Raw genomic sequence first — 22,635 nt, 5'->3', positions numbered from 1 at the left:
CCCGGTCCCCTGCCCAGAGAGACCCGATTAATCTCCTTCCGCTGGCAACAGATGGAAAACATCAAGGAGCAAATGGAAACAAAGAAACGTGTAGGACGTTTTGTCCATTTTCCTGCAAACTCTAATTAGCAGCACTGGCACTCACGTCAGCCACGAGAGAGCAAGAGAATTGCCCCCACAGGAGCAGATCTGCTTCTGTGCACTAGAGGGCAGTGCTGCATACCAACGGGGCATGGTTAATAACAAGCACCCGTTCATAAAGCTCTACTGGATGCTGCTTTGCTTGGCCAGCACGGCTCTGTGGGCCCTGCTTGGGTGGATGTACCTTGACGAGGTCCTACCACTGGAGGCTCGGTGCTGGAAGAAGCTGTGGTGGAAAGGCGAGGCTGGGAGCTAGCGCTGCTGAGTGGGGGAGCTCCCAGCTCTGCTGACATGAATACCTCTTGAAAGATCAACTTGCAGTAAAAGCCGTGCATGGCCCATTGCTTAAAGGGCTGAGCGAGATGTTGCAGAGGGCTCCTCTTGGAAGAGAAGTGGGGTGACACCCCCCATTCAAGCTGTCCTGGTTAGTAACAGACTTCTGGCACAGGGTGGCCTGCCCAGAGAGAGGCATAAGCATTACTGCACCGTCCATGTCGATCAGGACAATTGAGTCAATCCCGAGTTGTGGCATGAAGGCGAGCGCTGGCCTAATCCTTCTAAATTGGGAGACACACACCTGCAATTGGATCAGCCTAATCCCTTTAAAAGGAAGAGGAGAACCAAACAGGAATCCTGCCTCCGGGTGGCCTGTGCTATAGCCTAGTGACTCACGCTGGGGGTGACTGGGTGGGGCGTGCCCTGTTTTAGCCAGTGGGCACGCCCCACCCAGTCACTTCTGCTCCAGCTTCTGGGTGCCCGGCTCCACTCTGCCAAGTTCTCCATGGTAGTGGAGGGTGGGCTGGGCTTCTCTTGTTCTCAGCACTGGGGACCATTCCCCTGGGGATAACAGAGCCTTCCAGAAGCACTGTTACGTCACTCCTGGTACGGGGGCAACGTGAGCCGTATCAGGCGAGATCTCCAGTCCCAGTAGACTCCTCCGCCAGCTGTGTTCACTGCAGAGCCAACAGCACCACAGGCAGGGCCCAGAGACCTTAAATGCCAAGGAAAGGGGAGTCTCCCTAAGTGAGCATGTCCAGCAGAAGCAGCCATTCAGACTTCCTGCCCCTTCTCTCTGCAAGCAGCTCCTCATACCGCATCAGGAGCCGGCAACGTCCTCCCGCCCCGAGTTCTGCTGGGCAGACTGTATCTCTGCCTTGCTGAGCCCAGAGGAGCATTCACTGGCAATGCCAGCTGAGGGGAAGGGAGGAAGAAGGGTGGGCTTGTTATTAAAGCTCTGGAGTGGGAGTCAGGAGATCAGGGTTCAATTTCTGTCTCTGCCACCTGCTTCCTGTGTGACCTTGAGCAAGTCACTTGACCTCTTTGGGCTCTAGTTGCCTCATATTTAGAATGAGACTAATGAGAGCCCAGCCTCCGAGGGAACGTAGGGGGGCCAAGAAATAAATACAAGCCAAGCCGTGATGCTGGGAATGGCTGGTGCGGGGAGCAGCCCCTGGGCGCCAAGGTGAACGTTGGTTGTGATGGGATCACAGCCATGCAACCAGCGAGTGGAAATGGCAGATGGATGGATTACTGATACCATTTACTGCCCACTATCAATTAGCCAGACCCTGATCGATAAGCCCCACCTCCGAGCCATACGCTCATCGAGCAAATCAATGCTTAGATGAGCAGAAAGGGAGAGCCGGGGTGGGAACGCGGAATGCCCCCCAAACCGGCTCCACGCTGGGTTCATAAGGCCAGGCCCCCGGCCGGGGAGAGTCAGTGATGTGCCCTGAGCTGGTGCAGCGCGAACCCTCCGCTGTGGTAATGATGGATCAAACCCTCTCATTGCCACTGAGGCTCTTTGATGGGGGTACCTGTGGCAGAGGGGGCTGAGCTCCCCATTGCAGGGCACGGCTGCCCTATGGGTAACGCTAGTCGGCAAATCCACACCGGCTGCCTAGTGGAATAAAACAGATAGGTGCCGCTGCCAAGCTCTAGCAAGCACCTCCCACTCCCGGGGCCAGAGAAACTATCAATAATAATTACATCCCTTCTCCAGCTGCCTTAACCTTTGCACAGGGAATAGTTTCCCGCTGCTTCTCCCTGCTGCACAAACCAGCTCCTTTTTAACTCTTTGCCCACAGCCAGCTGCTCTCACCAGCCAGCAAAGAGCCCCCCTAACTTTGTGATTGGCAAATGTTCCCATTTGGGATTCCCAGCCTCCCGATTAGCCCAGGATGTTACAGCAGGGCCCCTGTCTATCTCTGGCTGGAATTGGCATCAGCCAGAGGACACTGATCATAGAATCCTAGAAGATTAGGGTTAGAAGAGACCTCAGGAGGTCATCTAGTCCAATCTAGGGTGACCAGAGGAGAGGAGGAAAAAATATGGGGACGGGGGGGGGGGGGGTGTCTGCCAGCAGAGCAAAAAAAAAAGCCATGTGCTGCCAGCAGAGGAAAAAAACAAAACAAAAAAACCAGCGCTGCCAGCGGAGCGAAATATCAGGACAAATTGTGTCCTGACCAAAGATCGGTTGGGACGCGGGACAAACACCTAAATAGCAGGACGGTCCTGATTTTATTGGGACATCTGGTCACCCTGCTGAAAACAGGACCAACCCCAACTAAATCATCCCAGCCAGGGTTCTGTCAAGCTGGGCCTTAAAAACCTCTAAGGGTGCAGATTCAACCACCTCCCTAGGTAACCCATTCCAGTGCTTCACTATCCTCCTAGAGAAAAAGCTTTTCCTAATATCCAGCCTAGATCTCCCCCACTGCAACTTGAGACCATTGATCCTTGTTCTTATCAGCTGCCCCCTCTCAGTTTCCAATAGACCAGCCCATTTTTTAGCTTTTCAAAGCATTCGCCTTGATGGTGGAGGAGCTGGTTCTCTGCCTGATGGGGAATTATTGAGTGGAATCCCTTCTAAGGGAGATTGGGCGGGGGGGAGGGGGTGTACATGTGCATGTTGGTTTAAAGTAAAACAAAAATCTAACCAGTCATTGTTTTGAACAAGGCAGCAGGGAAAACAGCTGAGATTGGAAGCAGCTGAGTCTGGCCCTGGAGGTCACCGTCCCAGAGGAGCAGTGCCTTTGTAGTGATCTGATGCCAGCCTCGGCTAAGGCGCAGGCATGGGGATGGTGTCTCAAGTAGCTGTTAAACCCTCCCTATTGAAACCGTGCGCTGCCCTGAGAGACTGGAGGTGTCTGTCATAGAAGAACCAACTCCTGATTCTCCAGCTATGCGGCTGTATATGAGGGATTGTTATCACCCTCCAACCCCCCGACTTGGAGATCGATAGCTCTGTGCACAAAAATCCTCAGGTGGCTCCTTGTGCCCCTTCAGCCTTGGGAAAGATGTTTGTGGAGTTCATTGACAGCCCTGGGCTTTGAGCTCCCTGTCAGCCAAGCTGCTCAAGGACAAGTCCCTGAGTAGCAACTTGTGTGCTCCATCAATGACTACATCTGGGTCTCTGTGACCCGGGTGTACGTTACCTGTTACAGCCCCGAACTCCAGCGGCCCACGGGGGCATCCGTTTCCGAAGGCCGCAGCGCTCTGATCCCTGCTGCCCTGGGACCCGACGCTCTGCTGGCCCTCATCAGTTTCTTGCCGTGCTGTGAAACTGACATGACCTAGCTGGAGACCGAGTAGGAGAAAAGGGAGACATGGAGCAGATGGAAACGCTTTCTCCTCCCCCAGGCCTGGTGCTGCGGGGCAGGACCTGTGACACTCGCCAAAGCCAACTAGACTTTGTACGCACGGCTCGACTAGGAATGTGGGAGCCCTGATTGCACCATACTCATACCCTTGCACGGGTGTTACACTAGTGAACTACAGAACGTGGGGAGTGACCAGGCTGATGTCTCTGGGCTCTGCTTCTGGTGAATGCCACTCACAGCCTGCTCTCCCCCTTCACATTCATGTCTTGAGAGTAGCTCTCAGAAACCAGTATTCTGCCCCCCACCTCTTTTCTGAGCTTGTCCCCCTCACACCCACCGAGTCCATTCCTCTTATCCCACATCCTGCGGGAGTTTCCTGTGGCCTCCAGGACACAAGACCACCCCTTATTTCACTCGCTGCCGGGAGACATTGGGATTGGGTCGGGAGGGGCTCAGAGTAACTGCGGTTACTGGGGTTGACCAAGGCTTTTGTTCTTTCTCGGCACCCAGTGCCTGGATCAAGTTCACCGGTGCTGCTGCTGGCAGACAGCTCGCCTCTGGAGTGGGGGGTGAAATCCAGAGCAGCAAAGACTGTGAGCCATCCTGAGGTCTATCAAATAGCAGCTATCCGCCAGCGTCAGGCTGTGCCTGTGGATATAGCGACACAGAGAGCACCTCTCATCAGACGGGCTCTCACGCAGTGCTGGATAGCAGGGGTCGGGATTGTGCTTTCCCCCTTGTACAGATGGGGAAACCGAGGCACCAAGCAGTTAAATGAGTTTTCCGAGTTTGCGCAGTGGGTTACTGTGAATTAGGGCTGGGACCCCCTGTCATGACGCCCTCCGCTATTCTCGCCACTACTGCACACCACAAATGGAGCCTCTTCTTTCCAGAGCCTGTAATGAGCTGCCCGGGCCGCAGGGCCCCGTCTCCCCACCCTCCTGCACACACGTTTCATTTGCACGTAGGTACAGCGCTCGCTGTGCTCCCAGGCTCGCGGCTCCCACCAGAGACCTGTTCACCCCTGGGGCAACCCCGAGCTTGTGCCACGCACTTCACCAGCCAGATCCCTTCCCCAGCTGCCATGGAACCAAACAGCGCTGCTCCTGGGCTGGCTGGGTGTCTGCAGCTCCAGGCTCCGTCCCTGCTCCCTTCCCCACGCTAGGCGCAGCTGGCTGGGAATTAATTCCACCAGACGGGGAGCTTGACAAGGAGTCGTTTATCATGGGCTGAGGCGCTTTGTTTCCTTCTCGAGTACCCCAGTCGCCACGGTAATTTGTCTCCGTGTAATGAGGAGCGGATGGCACAAGAGGATTGGGGCAGGCTTGGTTCATCTCCTGCCTCCCTCTGCCTCGTCCCTGCACGTGCCAGGAAAGCGGGCAGCAGAGGGCACCCCCGTCTGCATTCATCTTCCCCATGCAGCCCTCTTCTCCAGCCGCCTGCTTTGACCAGCCCCTGCTTTGAAATCCACCTCTGCTGACACAGCTGTGGGATGGTCAGTAGTACCATACTTTGAATGAGCAAGCCTGGTCCCATTGGCCAGTCCCTTGTTTCGCTAAGCTCACAGTCTCCCATCCCCGGGCGGCCCCTCCCTCTCTATGGGCAGCTACCCTTGCTCCCTCAACTTCCCTGCCACTAGGAACAAAGCCACCAGCTGGGAAATGGCTCCGGCTAGTACAGAGCATGCACAACTCACTGCACTGCCCTTCCTTTAATGGATACATTTAACCCCTTCTCTTCCCCCCGCATAATATGCTCAGTCTGTCTGCTCCCCTCCCGCCTGGCTGAGGAGGAAATGACGGAGATCACCATGGCTGTTATCACCCTGTTCAGGGACATGCTTGTCTCATGCTTGGGCTGTAAGCTCTGTGGAGTCGGGCTGTCTCTGTTGGGGATACATGGCCCCTGGCTCAGTGGGGCCCGGATCCCTTAGTCGGGCCTCTCTGTGCTGCTGCAATACAAATGATCCCCAAGAATGGTCCTGTGTCGTTGTTTGGGTTTTTAGGGGTGCTGGGGAGGCGCCGGGACAGGCACCGGGGGCCATCTCTGGGTTAGACAGGAAAATTCTCTGCTCTCCCGCACGCACAGGGCTTCCTGCCGGGTCACAGAATGGCCCCCAGGCCCATCGCCTGGGTGCTGGCAGCTCACAAGAGATGTTTAGATCCCCTGGCCCTTCTGGCAAATGAGTCAGCCCTGCCAGCGTCCCCGCTGGGGTCGTTCCAATTAACCAGCCTGACATTCCCCCACTGGAGACGGGATTCGTCTTCGCCGCCTGCCCTGAGCCGCCGTGCAGCATCGCCTCAGGAGGAGGCTGCATTTCAGGGGCCGGGGAAGTGCTCCATTGGGCCAAAAGCTCTGCTGGTGGAAAGCAGTCCCACTCCACTGAGTGCAGCTGCTCCTGGACACCCATGGAGAATTGGGCCTGGTGACTGAAAAGCCTGTTGGGGTGGTAGGCATCCATGTCACCCCTTTTCCCTCCTCCTCTTGCCCTGGCCCCTCCCCGGGATTCTGCTCTCTCACCTTGTCCTCGGTTTCCCAGCAGGGCGAAGGGCAGGGCTTTGATGGCTGGCTTTCCAGAGGCCCAGGGGCGGATGGAGCCGGGAGGCCCCCCCGGCTGAATGTGACCAAGCGTGTTCTGCCATGGAAGGAGCAGGTGAGCTGGGCAGGGCACGTCTTTGGGGCATGTCGGGGCGGGGGGGTGAAAGCCGTCCTCGCTGACAGTGCGGGAGCTGGGGAGCCGACGCTGGGACAGGGGGAGAGGCATTGGAGAACTTGCAGGATCATCAAACAGCTCTTCCCCTCTGACTGATTGTGCTGGGTCAAGGCCTCCCTGCATATGAGCTCCCGGCCTGGCGACAGCATCAGCCACACAGCTGGGGGAGAGCAGAAGCCGTGGAGTTCTTCATTCATCATGGCTCGGTGTAGGAAACGCGGCAGCAGACAACTTGGCCCAGGCCCCCTTTGCGCTGCCCTCCAGCAGAGCAGTAGTAAGAGCAGGGCTCGGGTCAGAGCTCAGCAGCGGGGCCCGATCATCTGAAACCTGTGCCAGGCATCTCTGCCTAATGAGCTCATGCCGTATGCCAGCGGCATCTCGGCTGCCTCTGCCGCAGGGAGTGGAGGCGATCTCTGCAAGTCCCAGGGCTGTCGCTGGGAGGGGCTTGTTAGCACAGTGCTCGGGAGGTGGGGGTGTAAGAGCTGCTCCCCGGGTGGAGGCTGTGTTTTGATCACACCAAGGACGGGAAGCTGCTCCCAAATGACTGCATCTCTCAGTTGAGCGAGCACCATCGGTGCAGAGAGCCCAGGCTGCTGTGCTGTGTGGTGGGCTCTGCTCCGGGACCAGATCCAATTACCTGTTAGATGCCCCGGGAGGTTAGTTCCCAGTCCTGCAATGGGTTTGGTGGATGTAACGAAGCCCTGTTGCCTGAGAGCTGGCTGCGGTCCTGGGTGCGAGGCCTCTGTGGGGAGCTCCTAGAACCTGGAGAGAGCGACCGGGGCTGCAGATCAGCATGCTGTGACATGGTGGGGTGCTGTGGCTGGCATCTGTGCAGACGCCCCATTGAGAGGGGAGTGGGCTCACCTTGCCGGTCTCTGCTGCTCCCAGATATCGTGGGTCAGATCCTCATCCAGCCAGGTTACCCCGATGGAGGACTGGCCCTGGATCGCAAGCGTGGCAGTAACCCCACAGGCGTAAGGGCCAAAGTGGACTAGTTTCTGGTTCCACCCGGTCCCGGGAGCTGTGAGGGGAAGCAAACCTTCTGGGATGGCAGCACTGCAGGAGAGGGCAGCCGTTGCCTGGGGTGTGGGAGCATCCCCACGCCTGATCCCCCAAGCAAACCAAGTGGGCACCTCCCCTGCAGATTCCCAGACGGCGACAGCTCAGTTTGGGGATTATTGCTCATTGGTGCGTGGCAAAAAGCCCTGTTCTGTGCCACAGCTGCGGTTCAGTGGGCATCGAAGGCCCAGTGTGGTTGGCAGCGCTGTAGTGGGGTGGTTGTTGGCAGAGCTGGTGCAATGTGGCGGTTGGCAGAGTGGGCACGGCATGGCTCATTGCAGGGCATAGTTGGTGAAGCTGTAGGGGCATAGCACATGGTGTGGTTGTTAGCAGAGCTGAGGAGCATGGCTATTGGCAGGGTGTGGTTGGTGAAGCTGTAGGGGCGTAGCATGTGAAGTGGTTGTTACAGCTGGCGGGGTGTGGCTACTGGCAGGGCGTAGGAGTTGGCACTGCTGGTGCCGTGGTGGTGGTGGGCATTGGTAGAGTCGGCGTGGCATGGCTGTTGGCAGGGTGTGGTTGGTGGAGTTCTAGGGACATGGCACATGGCGTGGTTGTTAGAGATGGTGGGGTGTGACTATTGGCAGGACAGGGTGTTTGGCACAGCTGGTGGGAGGGCATGGCTGTTAGAGCAGGAAGGGTGTGGCTGTTGGCAGGGTGTGGCAGTTGGCATGGCTGGTGGGAGAGCATGGTGGGATTGACACGGCTGGTGGGGTTGGTATGGCTGGCGGCAGGGCGTAGTGGTTGGCATGGCTGGTGGGAAGGCATGGCAGGGTTGGTACGGCTGGGTTGGCATGGCTGGTGGGAGGGTGTGGTGGTTGGCATGGCTGGTGGGAGGTCATGGTGGGGTGGTTGGCAGAGCAGGCAGGGCATGGTGGGGTTGGCATGGCTGGTGGCAGGGCCTGGAGATTGGCAGAGCAGGCAGGGCATGGCAGGGCTGGTGGCAGGGTGTGGCAGTTGGCAGAGCAGGCATGGCATGGCGGTTGGCAGGGCTGGTGGCAGGGCATGGGGGTTGGCAGAGCAGGCAGGGCATGGTGGGGTTGGTATGGCTGGTGTCAGGGCATGGCAGGGTTGGCACGACTGGTGGCAGGGCATGGTGGTTGGCAGAGCAGGCAGGGTGTGGCAGGGCATGGTGTTTGGCAGGGCATGGCAGGGTTGGCACAGCTGGTGGCAGGGCGTGGCGGTTGGCAGAGCAGGCATGGCATGGCGGTTGGCAGGGCTGGTGGCAGGGCGTGGTGGTTGGCAGAGCAGGCGTGGCTCTTGGTAGGGAATTTTTCCCCGCTGATGCTCTTCTGAGGCCGCTGAGTGGACAGGTGCGGGAGCAGGTGGCGGTAGCAAGCCATGGCAGTGATCGATGCAGCAGATAGGCAGATAGTGGTGGAGCATCACCAGGTCACGCTTCCCCGGCTGGGGCGGGGGCTGTGCAGCAAGCGAACCCCCGGCTGCACCTGAGCGGTAGGGGAGGCATTAATAGTACTGCTTGTGTTAATGGGAGCCGAGACCTTGGAGTCCATCATCCTGCTGCGTCCCTGCCGCACAGACAGCCCGGAGAGTCGGCTTCTCCAGTGCAAGAGGAGGCAGCTCCAGGAGACTAGGACCCGGCACTCAATTCTTAGTTGCTTTGACCCCGACTGCAGCCCTGACGTGAAAGCCAGCAGCGGGGAGGAGAGCTGCGAGCCCTTGGGGAGGGGGGCACTGCACAGCCGACCGGACCAGAGAAGGGGGAGGGAGCCCTGGGCTATGCCGGCACTCGTGGTTAGCTGGCACCCTTTGATCTCCAGGGCACAGCTCAGGGGTCCCTGTCTCCCCTCCCCCCATTCCCAGTCTCCTTGTGCTGCCAGATGCCGAAACCTCCCCAGACGCCCAGGGCTGGGACTGTGCATGGCCAGGGCAGTGTGTGCCCGTGCGGAGTGACTGGAGACTGCTGGGGTCGCTACCCAGAGACGCTGCTCCCTGCCCCTCCCCTGTGCCCCCGCCACCCCGTGAAGTTTCTTAGCCCTGTCACCCACAGGCCCCTTTCCTCCCATCCGGCTCTGAGCCCATCTCTGGACTCCCCGCACTTCGTCACTGCCTTCCTGCCTCTCCAGCTGCCCTTGGCTCCACCCCTCTCCTTCCTCCCCAGCTGCAGGGCCTGGCCGGTGGAGCGGCAGTCACCGCCATCAGCTGGCATGTGGGGGCCAGGGCACCAGCTGGGGGGGTGCCCCACAGCAGCACGTTAGGGATGAAGGGTGCTTGGGGCTTGGCCGACCATCTCAGTAAACCCACAGCAGACACTGGGATCCCTCTCCTGCCTCAGAGCCACCCCGGTGACATGAGCCATCCGACCATCAGAGGTGTTCATCAGTCACAGCTCTTGGGCTCTACCCACCGCAGGCCTTTCCAGGCCAGGGCATGGAGGAGATGGGCAGGGTGGTCTCTTGGTCTGTGGGCGGCACCAGCCCCGGATCTCTCCTCTGCTCCCTGCCAGCATCCACCCTGGGGAACGACTGGATTCTCCTCAGAGCCTTTGGAAAGGGAATAACGGCACCCGGGTTCCCAACCACTTCTCTGCGTGTCCTCCCCTCCCTGAGCATGGCCACCGCACATGGATCCTGGCCTTTCGAACCCCTGTCTGGGATCCCCCCCGCACACGCCTGATTTCAGCCAGGAACACGCTAGCAATGGTTGCTGACAGGAGGTCCACCAGGCGCTGAGAACTCTGCTTCGCTCGCTCCTCTGCTCTGCTTGGCCTGGGCTTGGGGGTGTAAACGGGAGCTCGCCGGTGTCTGCTTTACAGGTGCCTGATCTGTAGGCGATGAGCTCCGGGTAGGGAGCTGCAGCTCAGGCTCATCCTTTTAGCTCTGGGGGTCCCCAATTGAGTCCTTGATGTATTGGCCAAGACGGCGGCCGCCCCACGTTCACAGGAGGGGGGTTGCCAAAAATACAAAGCCAGAGGGGAAAGAAATGGGGGTTAATGATGGAACAATCCCTGGGTCCCTAGCCGAGAGGCCCAGCTAGCCCATGAAAGAGGTGTAGGAGTAGGGCAGCTGGTCAGGCTCTGATCTCTGGAGCTTTAGCTGTGTCTAGGGCATTTAGGATATAGTGCTAGGCCCGTTCCTGGCAGCTGGCTTTCTCATCAGCCAGGGATTGGCTGTATCTGCGGGCTTCTAAGACCTGCCAGATTCTAAGACCTGCTGTAGACTGGGGTGTGATGGGTTTGGTCACAGAGACCCCCTTGGGACCCTCACCTGATGAGCTGAGATTACCTCTGAACCCATTTTCCCTGCCAGAATGGGACTCCAGAACCCTGCCTTGTTGAGCCAGATATGCTAGCCTGCTGCAACACAGACTCAGGGTCTGAACCACGCCCCCAATGCTGCAGGCTTTAACTGAAAACCACTGAGCAGGTCACTTATCTCCAGCACCCAGACACCAGTTCCCAATGGGATCCAAACCCCAAATCCATTTTACTCTGTATAAAGCTTATACAGGGTAAATTCGCAAATTGTCCATCCTCTATAACACTGATAGAGAGATATGCACAGCTGTTTGCTCCCCCAGGTATTAATCACTTACTCTGGGTTTACTAATAAACAAAAGTAATTTTATTAAGTATAAAAAGTAGGATTTAAGTGGTTACAAGTAATAACAGACAGAACAAAGTAAGTTACCAAGCAAAATAAAACAAAACACGCAAGTCTAAGCCTAATACATTAAGAAACTGAGTACAGGTAAATCTCACCCTCAGAGATGTTCCAATAAGCTTCTTTCCCAGATTAGACTCCTTCCTAGTCTGGGCCCAATCCTTTCCCCTTGTTAGTTCCAGCAGACATCTTAGGTGAAAAGCAGGGGTTTTCTCGTGACTGGGACCCCCTTTGTCCTGCTCCACCCCCTTTTATAGCTTTGACACAGGGCAGGAATCCTTTGTCTCTCTCTGGGTTCCCACTCCTCCTCCTAAATGGAAAAGCACCAGGTTTAAGATGGATTCCAGTATCATGTGACATGTTCACATGTCCTGTGAGACCTCCTCCATTCTTCCAGGGCTGGCCCGCATGTATACAGTGGAGGCTTGCAAGTAAACAGCCATCTACAGTCAATTGTCCTAGTCAATGGGAGCCATCAAGATTCTAAACCACCATTAATGGCCCACACTTTACGTAATTACAATAGGACCTCAGAGTTATACTTCATATTCCTAGTTTCAGATACAAGAATGATACATTCATACAACTAGGATGACCACACTCAGTAGATTATAAGCTTTGTAATGATACCTTACAAGAGACCTTTTGCATAAAGCATATTCCAGTTACATCATATTCATACTTATAAACATATTTTTATAAAGCATATGGAGTGCAACGTCACATGGGGATTTGCCCCGGTTTGAGCCACCAGTACATTTGTGCCCTGCCATGGCTGCGTAGCACCTTGGGGAGAGCTCGGGACTGGCTGAAGACAGCGCCAGGGCTGGGGAGCTGGCGTGGCTTGAACTGAAACAGATCTTCCTTTGAGCTGGCAGTAAGGTGGGCTGGCTGAGGAACCTGGGGCTGCTCTGACTCCTGGTGCAGCCTGGCTGGCCGGGCAGGAAACATGTTAAAAACACTCAACGCCCCAGAAAAACAGCAACCTGCACCCACGTTTCCCCTGGAACACCACCCGGCACAGGGGGAGCATGTGCTACAAGGCTACGCACCTCCTTCCCTTCCACGGCCCCCTGAGCTACTCCCCTCCCGGCGTGCTGACCCCAGCCTTGCTGTGGTGTCGTGCGGCTCTCTGAGCCCCCTGGTGTAGGGGGGCTGATCCAGCACCCGTGGGAATCTCCCCACGGCCTCCGGTGGGATTTGGGCATGGTCTTTGGTCAGTGACGGGGAGGTTCACGTAAGCCCGTAGGGGGTGGGGGCCCAGCCCAGGAAGCGCTCTCACGCCCTCGTGGGGGGTGGGGGCCCAGGCCAGGAAGTGCTCTCTCACCCCCGTGGGGGGTAGGGGCCCGGCCCGGGAAGCACTCTCATGCCCCCGTGGGGGCTGTTCATTCTGCAGTACAAGGGGAAGGCGAACCTGCACGTCTTCGAGGACTGGTGCGGAGGGGCCGTGAGGCACCTGAGGAAGAACCTGCACTTCCCGCTCTTTCCCCACGTGAGTACAGGCCCCTCGCTGCGCCGCGGCCGCGCCGTCCCTCCCTTCCCCTTGGCTTGGCTGGGGGTCACTGGCTGATCTGCTCTGACCGGTACCTTTATTTCTGCCAGAGCATTTGGATTCCTGAGGGCCTGACCCAAAGCCCATTGCAGTGGGGGTGGAGCCTGTGAGTCAGGGATCCCCTAGGGACCAATCCTGGACAGATAACTCCTGTGGGATCCATGGGACCTCTCTCTGGGGGGAATTTTCCTCCATCAGGAGGCCCGCTCAAGCCCCATGAGGAGTGTTAAAGGTGTGGGACTGAAGTGGGTCCGAGGTCCCTGCCCTGGCAGTGGAATTTCACCCTCTCTAGGGACCCCGCGGAGCAGGGTGGGGCAGTGGGGCGGAGGCAGGGCTGGGGGCACACTCCCCTGCCTCCCCGAGGAGCGTGGGTGCTAGTGTGACATGGCCCAGAGCAAGGCCAGGGTGTGACGTGTCCCTGCGCGTGCGCGCTCTCTCTCTCCCTCATTCCCGGTGCGTGCAGACCCGCACCACGGTGAAGAAGCTGGCTGTGTCACCCAAGTGGAAGAATTACGGGCTGCGGATCTTCGGGTACATCCACCCCTTCAAGGATGGTGAGCATCTCCCTTGCCCCTCACCTATAAGGGCTGAGCTGGGGGGGCTGCACAGAACCACTGCCTCTTACCTTTCACCTTGCCCATCTCTCGGGCAGGGGTGTTCATAGACTGCTAGGTTTGAAGACCAGAAGAGAGCCTGAGATTATTCATGCAGCTTCAGGGAGCTCCGTAAAGCTACGCCCCCTGCTCACTCGCAGGCCCAAGGCAGGAGCAGCTGTGTAGCTGCAGGGATCCCATACCACTACCCCCCGGCTCTCCCCACCACCACCACCACTACCAATAGCCCAGATGGCTCTGAGGTACAGTGATTCATAGATTCTAGGACTGGAAGGGACCTCGAGAGGTCATCAAGTCCAGTCCCCTGCCCGCATGAGCAACCTCCGATCCCTCCCGGGACAGCAGCGTAGCTTGAGAGCGCTCCGGCAGGGACCCTAACATAGCGAGTTACATGGGTGTTGCGACCCAGCCACCATCATCACCCCACCTACCCGTTGTCCCGCAGTGCGTGGAACATCCATCACCCCTGCTCACCTGCCGCTGTTCCACACTGTAACCTGTGGGTCTTGGGGATTCTCGTCAGGGGCAGCTGCTGCTACTTTGCTCCATTGTTGCTCTGGTCACCCCATCTCAAAAAAGATATATTAGGATTGGAAAAAATACAGAGAAGGACAACAAAAGTGATTAGGGGTCTGGAACAGCTTCCGTATGAGGAGAGATTAAAAAGACCGGGACTGTTCAGCTTGGAAAAAAGACGACTAAGGGAGGAATATGCTAGCGGTCTATAAAATTGTGACTGGTGTGGAGAAAGTGAATAAAGAGGTGTCATTTACCCCTTCCCATAACACAAGAATGAGGTGTCACACAATGAAATTAATAGCCTTAAAACAAGCATAAGGAAGTAGTTCTTCACACAACACACAGTCTACCTGGGCAACTCATAGCCAGGAAATTTTGTGAAGGCCAAAAGTATAACTGCATTCAAAAAAAAAAAAAAAAAAAAAAAAAGACAGAAGTTCCTGGAGGGAGAGGTACTTCAATAACTATTAGCCAAGATGGTCAGAGACGCAACCCCACGCTCGGGTGTCCCTAAGCCTCTGACTGCCAGAAGCTGGGCCTGGACAACAAGGGATGGATCACTCAATAATTGCCCTGTTCTGTTCATTCCCTTTGAAGCATCTGGCACTGTTGAAAGACAGGATACTGGGCTGGATGGGCCATTGGTCTGACCCAGTATGGCCATTCTTATGGTCTTCTACTAATGACTACGTTCTTCCTTGCTCCACAGGGGACTTCCAATTTTCCGTAGCATCGGACGACAACTCGGAGTTCTGGCTCAGCTCTGATGAGATCCCAGCCAATGCCCGGCTGATGGCATTTGTGGGCAAGGTACAGATCACCGCTCAACTACTTCTCTATCCCCCTGGCAGCACTCAGCCTATGCAGTGAACGCTCCTGGGCTCATCCCTCTGGGTGGCGACGCTCTTTATTATCTCCCTGCAAACAATGCCATCTGTTGGGAGAGGAGAAGCCTGAGCTGGGATGCTAAAGTACAAATGGAGCTGGGATAATTGCCAGTGGGATCCATAGAAAACATGAGTGAATCCAGCTGTGACCATCACATCTGGAGGCCACGTTGTCACGACCGGAGCGTGGGATACCAAACGCCATCATGCGTGGGTGTTCAGGTGCTGCGTCACAGCCGCAGCGCTGCAGTAGGGCCGAAGCAGCACTCTCACATCAAATGCTTGTGCTCTTCACCTTAGAAATGTCCCGCAAACTCTGGGACTGAAATGTCTTTGTCTTGCTCTGATCCTGGAGGGTGAATCTGTTCTTGGGCGGCAAGCCCGGCGAGAGAGTCTGGCCAGCTGTTCAGGCGAATAAGGAAATTCTGGGGACAGGGGGCTTTTCTTCCCCTTCCTGGAAACATTTGGGGGTTTGCCCTTTAATAACTCTCCGGCCGTGGATTGGAAATCGTGCTCTCGCTCGGCTCAGGCTTCATGCCCTGGGAAGATACATAGGGTAAGGAGTGCCATTAGGAGCTCATGGCAATGGCTGTCATACGCACAGGCAACTTTGTTTTTCAAATCTCTTCTTAAATCTCACCTCCGCCGTAATGGCTCCACAACAGCCGACAGTGGGTGTGCAAGAACCCCTATCAATTATACCAGATGTGAGGCTTCGCTGGTGTCTTAGGAACGGCTGGGTTGTTTTAGATCAAGGGTCCATCCAGTCCCATGTCCGCTCTCCAACAGTGGCCAGCACCAGCTGCTTCCATGGAAGGTGCAAGAACCCCACAGTAGGCAGATGTGGGACCATCTCCCTCCCCACCCCCCAGCCATAGCTGTTGTCCTAATTTCTCCCAGTGGGTGATTAGTGTACGGCCTGAAGCCCTTGTGCATGTGCATAGCCAATACTCAGCCATGCTCCTCTGTGAGGCAGGGGAGTTCTGCTGTCCCTCTAAGCAGGACAGGTCTGGTGCTGCCTCTGTTGGGGGCCTGGAACGGTCTCTGCTGGCTCTCGAGGGAGCGAACGCTGCCTGTGCTGACGCTACCTGAGCCTGCATGGAGCCCCTGTCTGTGACGCTCATTCTGCACGGAGACGTGGCAAGGGAGAGCTAGCGGGTAACATCCTGTCTGATGTTAGGAGCTCATGGAGCGCAGCAGTGAGCATGGAGGGGACTTGATCCCTGGCCAGGTTCCCAGGCCCTGTCCGAACACAGCTAGATGGTGGTGATAATAAAGCAGCTGGGGAATGGGCACACGGGCCACCAAGTCCCCTGGGTGCTGCCTTTGGGGCTAGAGCTCCCTCAGGCCCCCCGGCCCCGCCTTGGCATGCTCCCGCCAGCTGGTTAGAGTGAGCTCTCATGCATTCTCTCTCCCCCGCCAGCTGGGCTCCGAGTGGACGGCTCCAGGGGAATTCACCAAGTTCAGCTCTCAAGTCTCCAAACCTATCCGGTAGGTGGGACCCTCCCTGCGCCCGCTTGGTCCTTTCCTTGCCCAGCTTCAGCCCCAGCAGGGTCCCGGAGAGGGATGGGGGAATGGGGCAGTGTACAGCAAGCAAAGCCCACCTCCAGCCCCACTCCCTTGTTTTCCCCATCACCTCTGCCCCGTCGCTCCCTTCCTTCCCCCTCCCATCTGGCCCTGCTTCCCTGCCCCTTGTGTCCATCTCCCCCACACCCACCCACCAACCCATGTCCTGCTGTGTCAGTGAGGGGTTCCTCTCCCGCCACCCGTGCACGCTGCTTGTCGACATGGCTTTAGCTGGAGCTAACAGCTCTATTCTGGCTTGTCTCTGCCTGCTCCATCAGCTCGCTGTCAGGCAGCGCATTAGCGCCTGGGCTGGGGGGGTGGTCCTTTCCTCCAGCTCCATGTCACAGCCACGCTCGCTCTGTTCTGCACTAGAGCTCCCGGAGCTGACGGCTTCCATGAGTCAGCCCCAACCCCTCTCCGGCAGCATCAGGGGGAGCATCCTCCTCTGGCAAGGAGGCAGGAGGAGGGAGCCCAGCAAAAGCAAGAGGGAATCCGTCCAGATGCAGGAAGGATTCTAGCAGGGACCCTGCCTGCAGGGCAGAACCACCCAAACCAGGCCTGGCCATGGGCCATGCAGGCAGCTGGCCAGCACTGCTCCTCTGCTGGGGCCGGGGGCAGCCCAAGCAGCCTCCCCCATTAGCTGTTGGTGGAGCTAGTAGGGAAGGCTGCCAGGATCCAATAGGCACGGGTAGCCCTGTTTGTGGAGGTGCTGGGCCCCCGCAAACCCCCCTGAGTTCAGCGGGGCCAGTGGCCTCTCTTTTAATTTCAGCATGTGGTGTGGGGTGCACTGTGGGGATAAATGGGCTTCACAGTCTGGTACCCCTGTGTTAGGGGCAACAGATCCAACCACACCCCGCACTCTGAATGTCCCCTTCCCTGGCATGACAAGCCTCTCTACTGCCGCTTTGGTAGCAGCCCGCTGTGAGTTCCTTCCAGCCCTTCTGTTTCTCATGGCCCCTGTGTGTGCCATAACAGTACTGCATCTGCACTCCCCCCCGCCTGGGAATCTGCCAGCACAGTGGGGATGCTAACAAACTGCCCCGGGAGGTATTATCTCTGCAAATGGGAGACCTGAGCCACAGGGAAGGGAAGTCGAGCCAGGAATAGAACCCAGGAGTCCCGGCTCCCGGCCTGTTCTCTAACCACAAGACCGTCCTTCCTAGCCTGGGAATGCTTGATTTGTAGCATCAGGTGTTTGGCTCTTCTCCTGTCTTTTAATTTCACCTGAATAGATCTCCCTGCTGTTAACTCTGCTCTCTGACAGTACTGACAGCAACGCAGGGAGCCAGACTGGGGCGGACCCAGGCCCTTCTAGTCCACCGGCCTGTGACCAGCACTAGATGCTGCAGAAGAAGATGCAGGAAACCCCACAGTAGGCAGATTTGGGCTAATCTGGCCCCCTTTGAATGTCTCATCCTAACCCCTAATAGCTAGAGGTTAGCGTAAGCCCTGAAGCAAGAAGCTTCACCTCCTTTCCAGAGCCCCCTCTTAGTATTAGAGCTTTGGATATCCTGGATCCACGTAAAGGCCTGGTCTCCGTCTTGCTAAGGGTTTGGCCTCAACGACACCCTGTGGCAATGAGTTCCACAGTCCAAAGACACGTCTCATTTTTCCTGAGGGAGGGGAGAAAGGGAAGAGCTCCTCTGGTTTAACGGAGTGGTGCCAGCCCCGCCCCTTTGTCGTAGTTCATAGAGCATGGTCTGTGGCCACGGAAGCTGTACCACTGCTGAGGTAATAAACCTAAGGGCTTAGGAGTGTGTTACCCCCTTTCCCCCAGACTGGTGATCTGCCAGGTTGCTTTATACCAGATCTTATTGCCCTCGCTCCTGTGGGGGGCCCTTCCCAATGCAGTGCTGGGCTCCAGCCTGGGCTTTCCCAGGGACTGCAGTGGGAAGGGGCTAATGTGCACCCCCCCCCCCCACCCCCCAGGAACGGTTGCACCCTGCTACTCGCCCCCGCCCCCCCATCCTCCCTGGCACTAGTCCAGAGTCCCTTCACTCGGAAGGCTTCCGGTGTCACGCAATGCAGCTGCCCTTGCAGATGATTAGCCGGGGACAATATGATCCTCTTAATCTAATTAGGATGGCAGTGAAAGAAGTGGGGAGGGGAGTGTTGGTGGCAGGGGCATTCGGGCGCACAGGCCACACACGATTACACCCAGCTGATGGGAGGCTGGCCAGCCTGGAGCCATGAGAGCGAGATCTCCCGGAGCGCTCAGGGGAAATCAGAGCAGCATGTTGCACTCAAACAAAGCCAGGGGAGGTCAGATATTTCTGGGCTGCGTTAGCTGGCGATGCATGGTAATGCGCTGTTCTCACAGCGACCGCACCAGGCCCGCTGCTAACTTCCTGGGTGTCACAGTCACCTACGTGGCAGAGTTGGGTAATGCTGGCTTCTGCTTACTACCCCTACGCAGTGGACCTCAGCCCCCTGCTAGCCCCGCTCCGGGCCCCACGTGGCTCTGCCAGTGGACTCCATCTCCTAGTGCAGCGTCCCCTGCTACTCCAGTCCAGGAACCCCCCTTAGCAGAGGTTGCTAGCTTGGCAGCCTCACTCTCTGAAATGTCTGGGCCCCAGTGCGTGCTTGGCGTCATCCAGAGGAACTGTGTATCCCTGGAAGTGAGAGAACTGGCCCACAGCCTCCACACCTCCACGTGCCTCGCCCTGTCCTGCAATCCCAGTCTGCCACCGCAGTCTCTCCCAGGCAGCGTGCAGGGCCCCTGCCCTGGCACAAGGAGCTGCAGGAAACTGCTCCTGTATGATCCTAGCCAGAAGGCAGAGGCATTGGTGTCCCTCCCGGGGGGCCACAGCCCTGCCCAGCGCCCTAATCCCTCTCCCCAGCCTGGCCTTGCAGCTGCTGAAGCTCAGGCCCTCAGAGGTGTTACACGATGGGGTCACCAAATGCCCGTCGGAGGCAGCTACCGTGGGGCTGCTTGTCCATCTGTTTCCCTCCAGTCGGAGCCTGCCGAGGGTGGGGGCAGGTCTCCGGTGGTCTCTTTCCACCCTTGCATTTGAACACTAGTAGCCGGGGTTAGTGCTCCCATGGCTGCTGCCTGAACGCTGAGGGGTTGGGGCCACAAGCCCCCTCTCCTGTCCGTGGGGCGTCTCTGGGCCCCGGGGCAGTGGGTGGGCTAGGAGATGCCAGCCTGGCTTCCCTCCCAGCACTTCCCACAGCATAGAGGCAGGGCATTTGCAATGCGAGCCAGGCCCTGGCCCTGACTCACACCATCCAGGCAGACAGCACTCCCCTCGCTGGGCACTGGGCAGGGTTCCCATGGCAGCATGCCATGCAGCCCCCAGGAAGTGGGGAGGGAGCGTTCAGCTCGCTGCTGGGGACTGACAGGCAGCACTGAGAGAGCAGCAGGCTCGGCGCAGGGTCTGCTGTCGCCTGAGTGGAGCTGTCAGCAGTGCTCTCTCTTCCCCATCCCCCTCCTGTGTCCTCGTATCCTCCCTTCCCCCATCGCCCACAACGCCACCCCCCTCCACTCCCTCCAGAACGGTTGTTTGCAGAATGCCTGCAGCTTGACAGCATCACTTCGTGTCTCCCAGAGCCCAGAGAGGAAACAGCATGTCAATCTCCCCCTCCCGCGCCAGGAGCAGCCAGGAGGCTGAAACCCAGGCACAGGCCCCGGGTATATGAGAGAGGCAGCAGACTCAGTCATTGTAACCTGTAGCAGCAGTTGGATCCCCGCCACGCAGGCTTCGGCTAGTGAGGGTATCCCTGCTGGGATGAGCTGGGGGTACTGTGTGTCAGGGAAGCCTTCTCCACGCTGCCCTGTGGTAAGCCAGGAGGTGTCAGGGTGAGCAGAAAGGCAATAGCAGAGGGGTTTTGTGAGCACCTATCAGAGCGAGCTTCCCGCTCCATGCCCAGTGGCAGCGAGAGGAACCTAGGCATCTCGCATAGCCGTGGTGCTCTGGCAGCTGCTCCTCATGGCCCAGCCCCAGGGGGAGAGCGAGCTGGGAAGATCCATTTGTGACCCTTGGCCAAAGGCTTGCTTGGGAGGGACAATGCGTGTCTGGGACAGGGGGCTGTGCGGGGGCCATCCCGGGAGGTGGGGAGGAGAGCTGGGAAGCGGGCACAGCTCCTTCACGCCCCCTGTGAAATCCCACCAGGACCTGTCGGGCTAGCCCTGTCGACTTGTCCCGTGCAGGAGAGGTCTCCTCTGCCTGGGTGATGGGAAAGCTGCTTCCACCACAGTGCAGCAGGCTCTTGCAGTGGGGTTGAGGGAACTGCCCCACACACTCATCTCCCAGCCCGCCATAAAACCCCTCGGCATAAGGCTACCGCCCCCTCCGACTGTCTGTACTCCCCCACTCCTGGAACCAGCCTTCTGGGGCCAGAGGGCTCCCCACCCCAGGAGGGAGGGCTAGAAGACCCTTGTCAGGGTCACTGGTTCCTAACCAGCCTCTCTCCCTCTCGTGCAGCCTCATGTCCTCCAGACGCTATTACTTTGAGCTCCTCCACAAGCAGGATGACCGCGGGTCGGACCACGTGGAAGTAGGCGTGAGTAATCTCGGGTTGGTCCCTGCCAGGCTTGCTCTGTGGTGCTGGCTTAGCCAGGCCCCGGCTCTCACGGCCATGGGGCTCAGCCGCTTACCTTCGGAGAAATGCCTAAGAGTCAAGAGCGCATCCCCGGGTAGTCTCCATCCCCTGGCTGGGCTCTGCTACTTTCCTTGCCAAAGCCTCAACTTGGATCTGTTCCAAGGGTGAAGATTTGCCAGAGGAGAATGGGAAACCTGCAGTTGAATCCCCCATTCCCCACCGCACACCTCCAACTTCAGCCCAGAGAAAAGCTGTGGGAGGCCTGAGCCCCAGCCCCCACCATCTCTTCCTTGCAGCCCTGGAGTGCATCCCCTGCCCGCTTACTTGTGTCTATACCCTGTAGATTCCCCCAGGCAGATCCCTGACCTCCCGCTTCATCTACCCTCCTGGGCCCCCTGTGGCTCCTGTCTCTCCCTGGAGCTTTCCCTAGAGATGATCCTCACCTGTTGTTTGCTGTCCCCGTCTTTGCATGCTTAGTGTGTTCCAGGCAGGGCATCCTCCTTGGACATGGTGCATGGCTGGCATCTCTTTGTGGCATTGCAATGTACTGCCCCAGCCTTCTCCTGGGTGAGATGCTGCAGGGCATCAGGGCCAAATCTTCCAGAGATGGCTCCTGATTCAGGGGCTCAGCAAGAGAGGCCCAAAGCCTGGTTCTCAGCAGCACTGATCACCCGTGTCTCTGGCTGATGCCGGTGGGATCGGCAGCTGCTCATCACTGCTGATGATCAGGTTCTCCGCACCTCGAGCTGGCCTGAAGTCTCTGCAGGCTCAGGGTGGAGCAGGGAGGGGGCTGCTGGAGCCCAGTGTGTCCTCGGGGGGTCCCTGTCCCTGCCCCTGCCCCAATCTCTCCTCCAAATTCCCTACTCCCACCTCATCCAGTTCAAACCCCGATGGCTGCAGAGGGGCTTTGCAGCAGCACATGGGAGGCTGGCCTGGCTCTGCCCGAGGGGGAGTCACTGAGTCCACAGAGCCCATCCTCCCCTTTCAATAAAGAAGGCTCCTAGCCAGCCTTGCTGCCTCGGGAGGGTGCTTGTGAGCTATGTGTGCTGCCCTCACAGGCGCTGCCTGCTGCCCGGCATGACTCAGAGGGGGGCGTCTCAGGCCTTTGGCAGGGATGTGGGTAAAGCTGTCGCTTGTCAGCCCCTCCCCAAAAGGCAAAAGGGCCCAAGGGCTGGCTAGTGCAGACGCCCTGTTTGACTGTGGCAAAACGGGGGGACTCCTCCACTGAGACCATTCGCACTCGGCTGGCTGAAGCACTGATAGAATTGCTGGAGGGGGATAATCCTGCCTTGGCTGGAAGGGATGGGATGGCACGGCACGCTCTAATAGGTCTCGCCCATCTCTAGCCTCCTAGAGCCAGACTTCAGTGGGTGTAATTCAGTCACCCCAGTGGCGTGACGCCAGCTGAGCCTGTGGCCCTGTGATTCTAGCCTCCCTGGGTGCAGCAGAGGCTTCCTTTCTCCACAGTGTTTATTAGCACTGGAGTTAAATGTGTGCAGACAGAACACTACAAAGTTCTAGACCAGGGGTCGGCAACCTGCGTCACGCGTGCCAAAGGTGGCACGCAGGCTGATTTTTAGCGGCACGCTGCTGCCAGCCAGGGTCCTGGCCTGGATGGATGGAACACGGGCTGGCAGCGGGCTGAGTGGGGCCAGTGGCTGGGGCCCCAGCTGGCAGCAGGCTGAGCAGCTCAGCCCACTGCCAGTCTGGGGTTCCGGTCTGGCACGCAAAACCTTCATTAATTTAAGGCCTTGGCTACACTTACCCAGAAGTTCGATTTCCAGCCGTCGAACTACCGGGTAAGTGTAGCCAAGGCCTTA

At 57.9% G+C, this 22,635-nt stretch overlaps 1 protein-coding gene across 3 annotated transcripts in view; it reads left to right on the top strand.

Moving 5' to 3' along the window:
• B4GALNT4 (beta-1,4-N-acetyl-galactosaminyltransferase 4) overlaps nucleotides 1-22,635 on the top strand; it is a 120,372-nt gene that overhangs the window by 71,470 nt on the left and 26,267 nt on the right. Inside the window, exons 3-8 of one of the 3 annotated variants that reach the window (XM_034770472.1) lie at nucleotides 6,286-6,396; nucleotides 12,532-12,627; nucleotides 13,151-13,241; nucleotides 14,530-14,630; nucleotides 16,131-16,198; nucleotides 20,698-20,776. In XM_034770472.1, coding sequence (XP_034626363.1) covers nucleotides 6,286-6,396; nucleotides 12,532-12,627; nucleotides 13,151-13,241; nucleotides 14,530-14,630; nucleotides 16,131-16,198; nucleotides 20,698-20,776 — 546 coding nt within the window. Of the gene's footprint in view, nucleotides 1-6,282; nucleotides 6,397-12,531; nucleotides 12,628-13,150; nucleotides 13,242-14,529; nucleotides 14,631-16,130; nucleotides 16,199-17,537; nucleotides 17,646-20,697; nucleotides 20,777-22,635 lie in introns of those variants that run through there. The other 2 variants (XM_034770471.1, XM_034770473.1) reach the window with 2 other exon arrangements.

The sequence above is a fragment of the Trachemys scripta genome, chromosome 4 (genome assembly GCF_013100865.1).
Source record: "Trachemys scripta elegans isolate TJP31775 chromosome 4, CAS_Tse_1.0, whole genome shotgun sequence".
In the NCBI taxonomy this organism is placed as follows: Eukaryota; Metazoa; Chordata; order Testudines; family Emydidae; genus Trachemys; species Trachemys scripta.
This window is presented reverse-complemented; position numbering and strand designations above follow the sequence as displayed.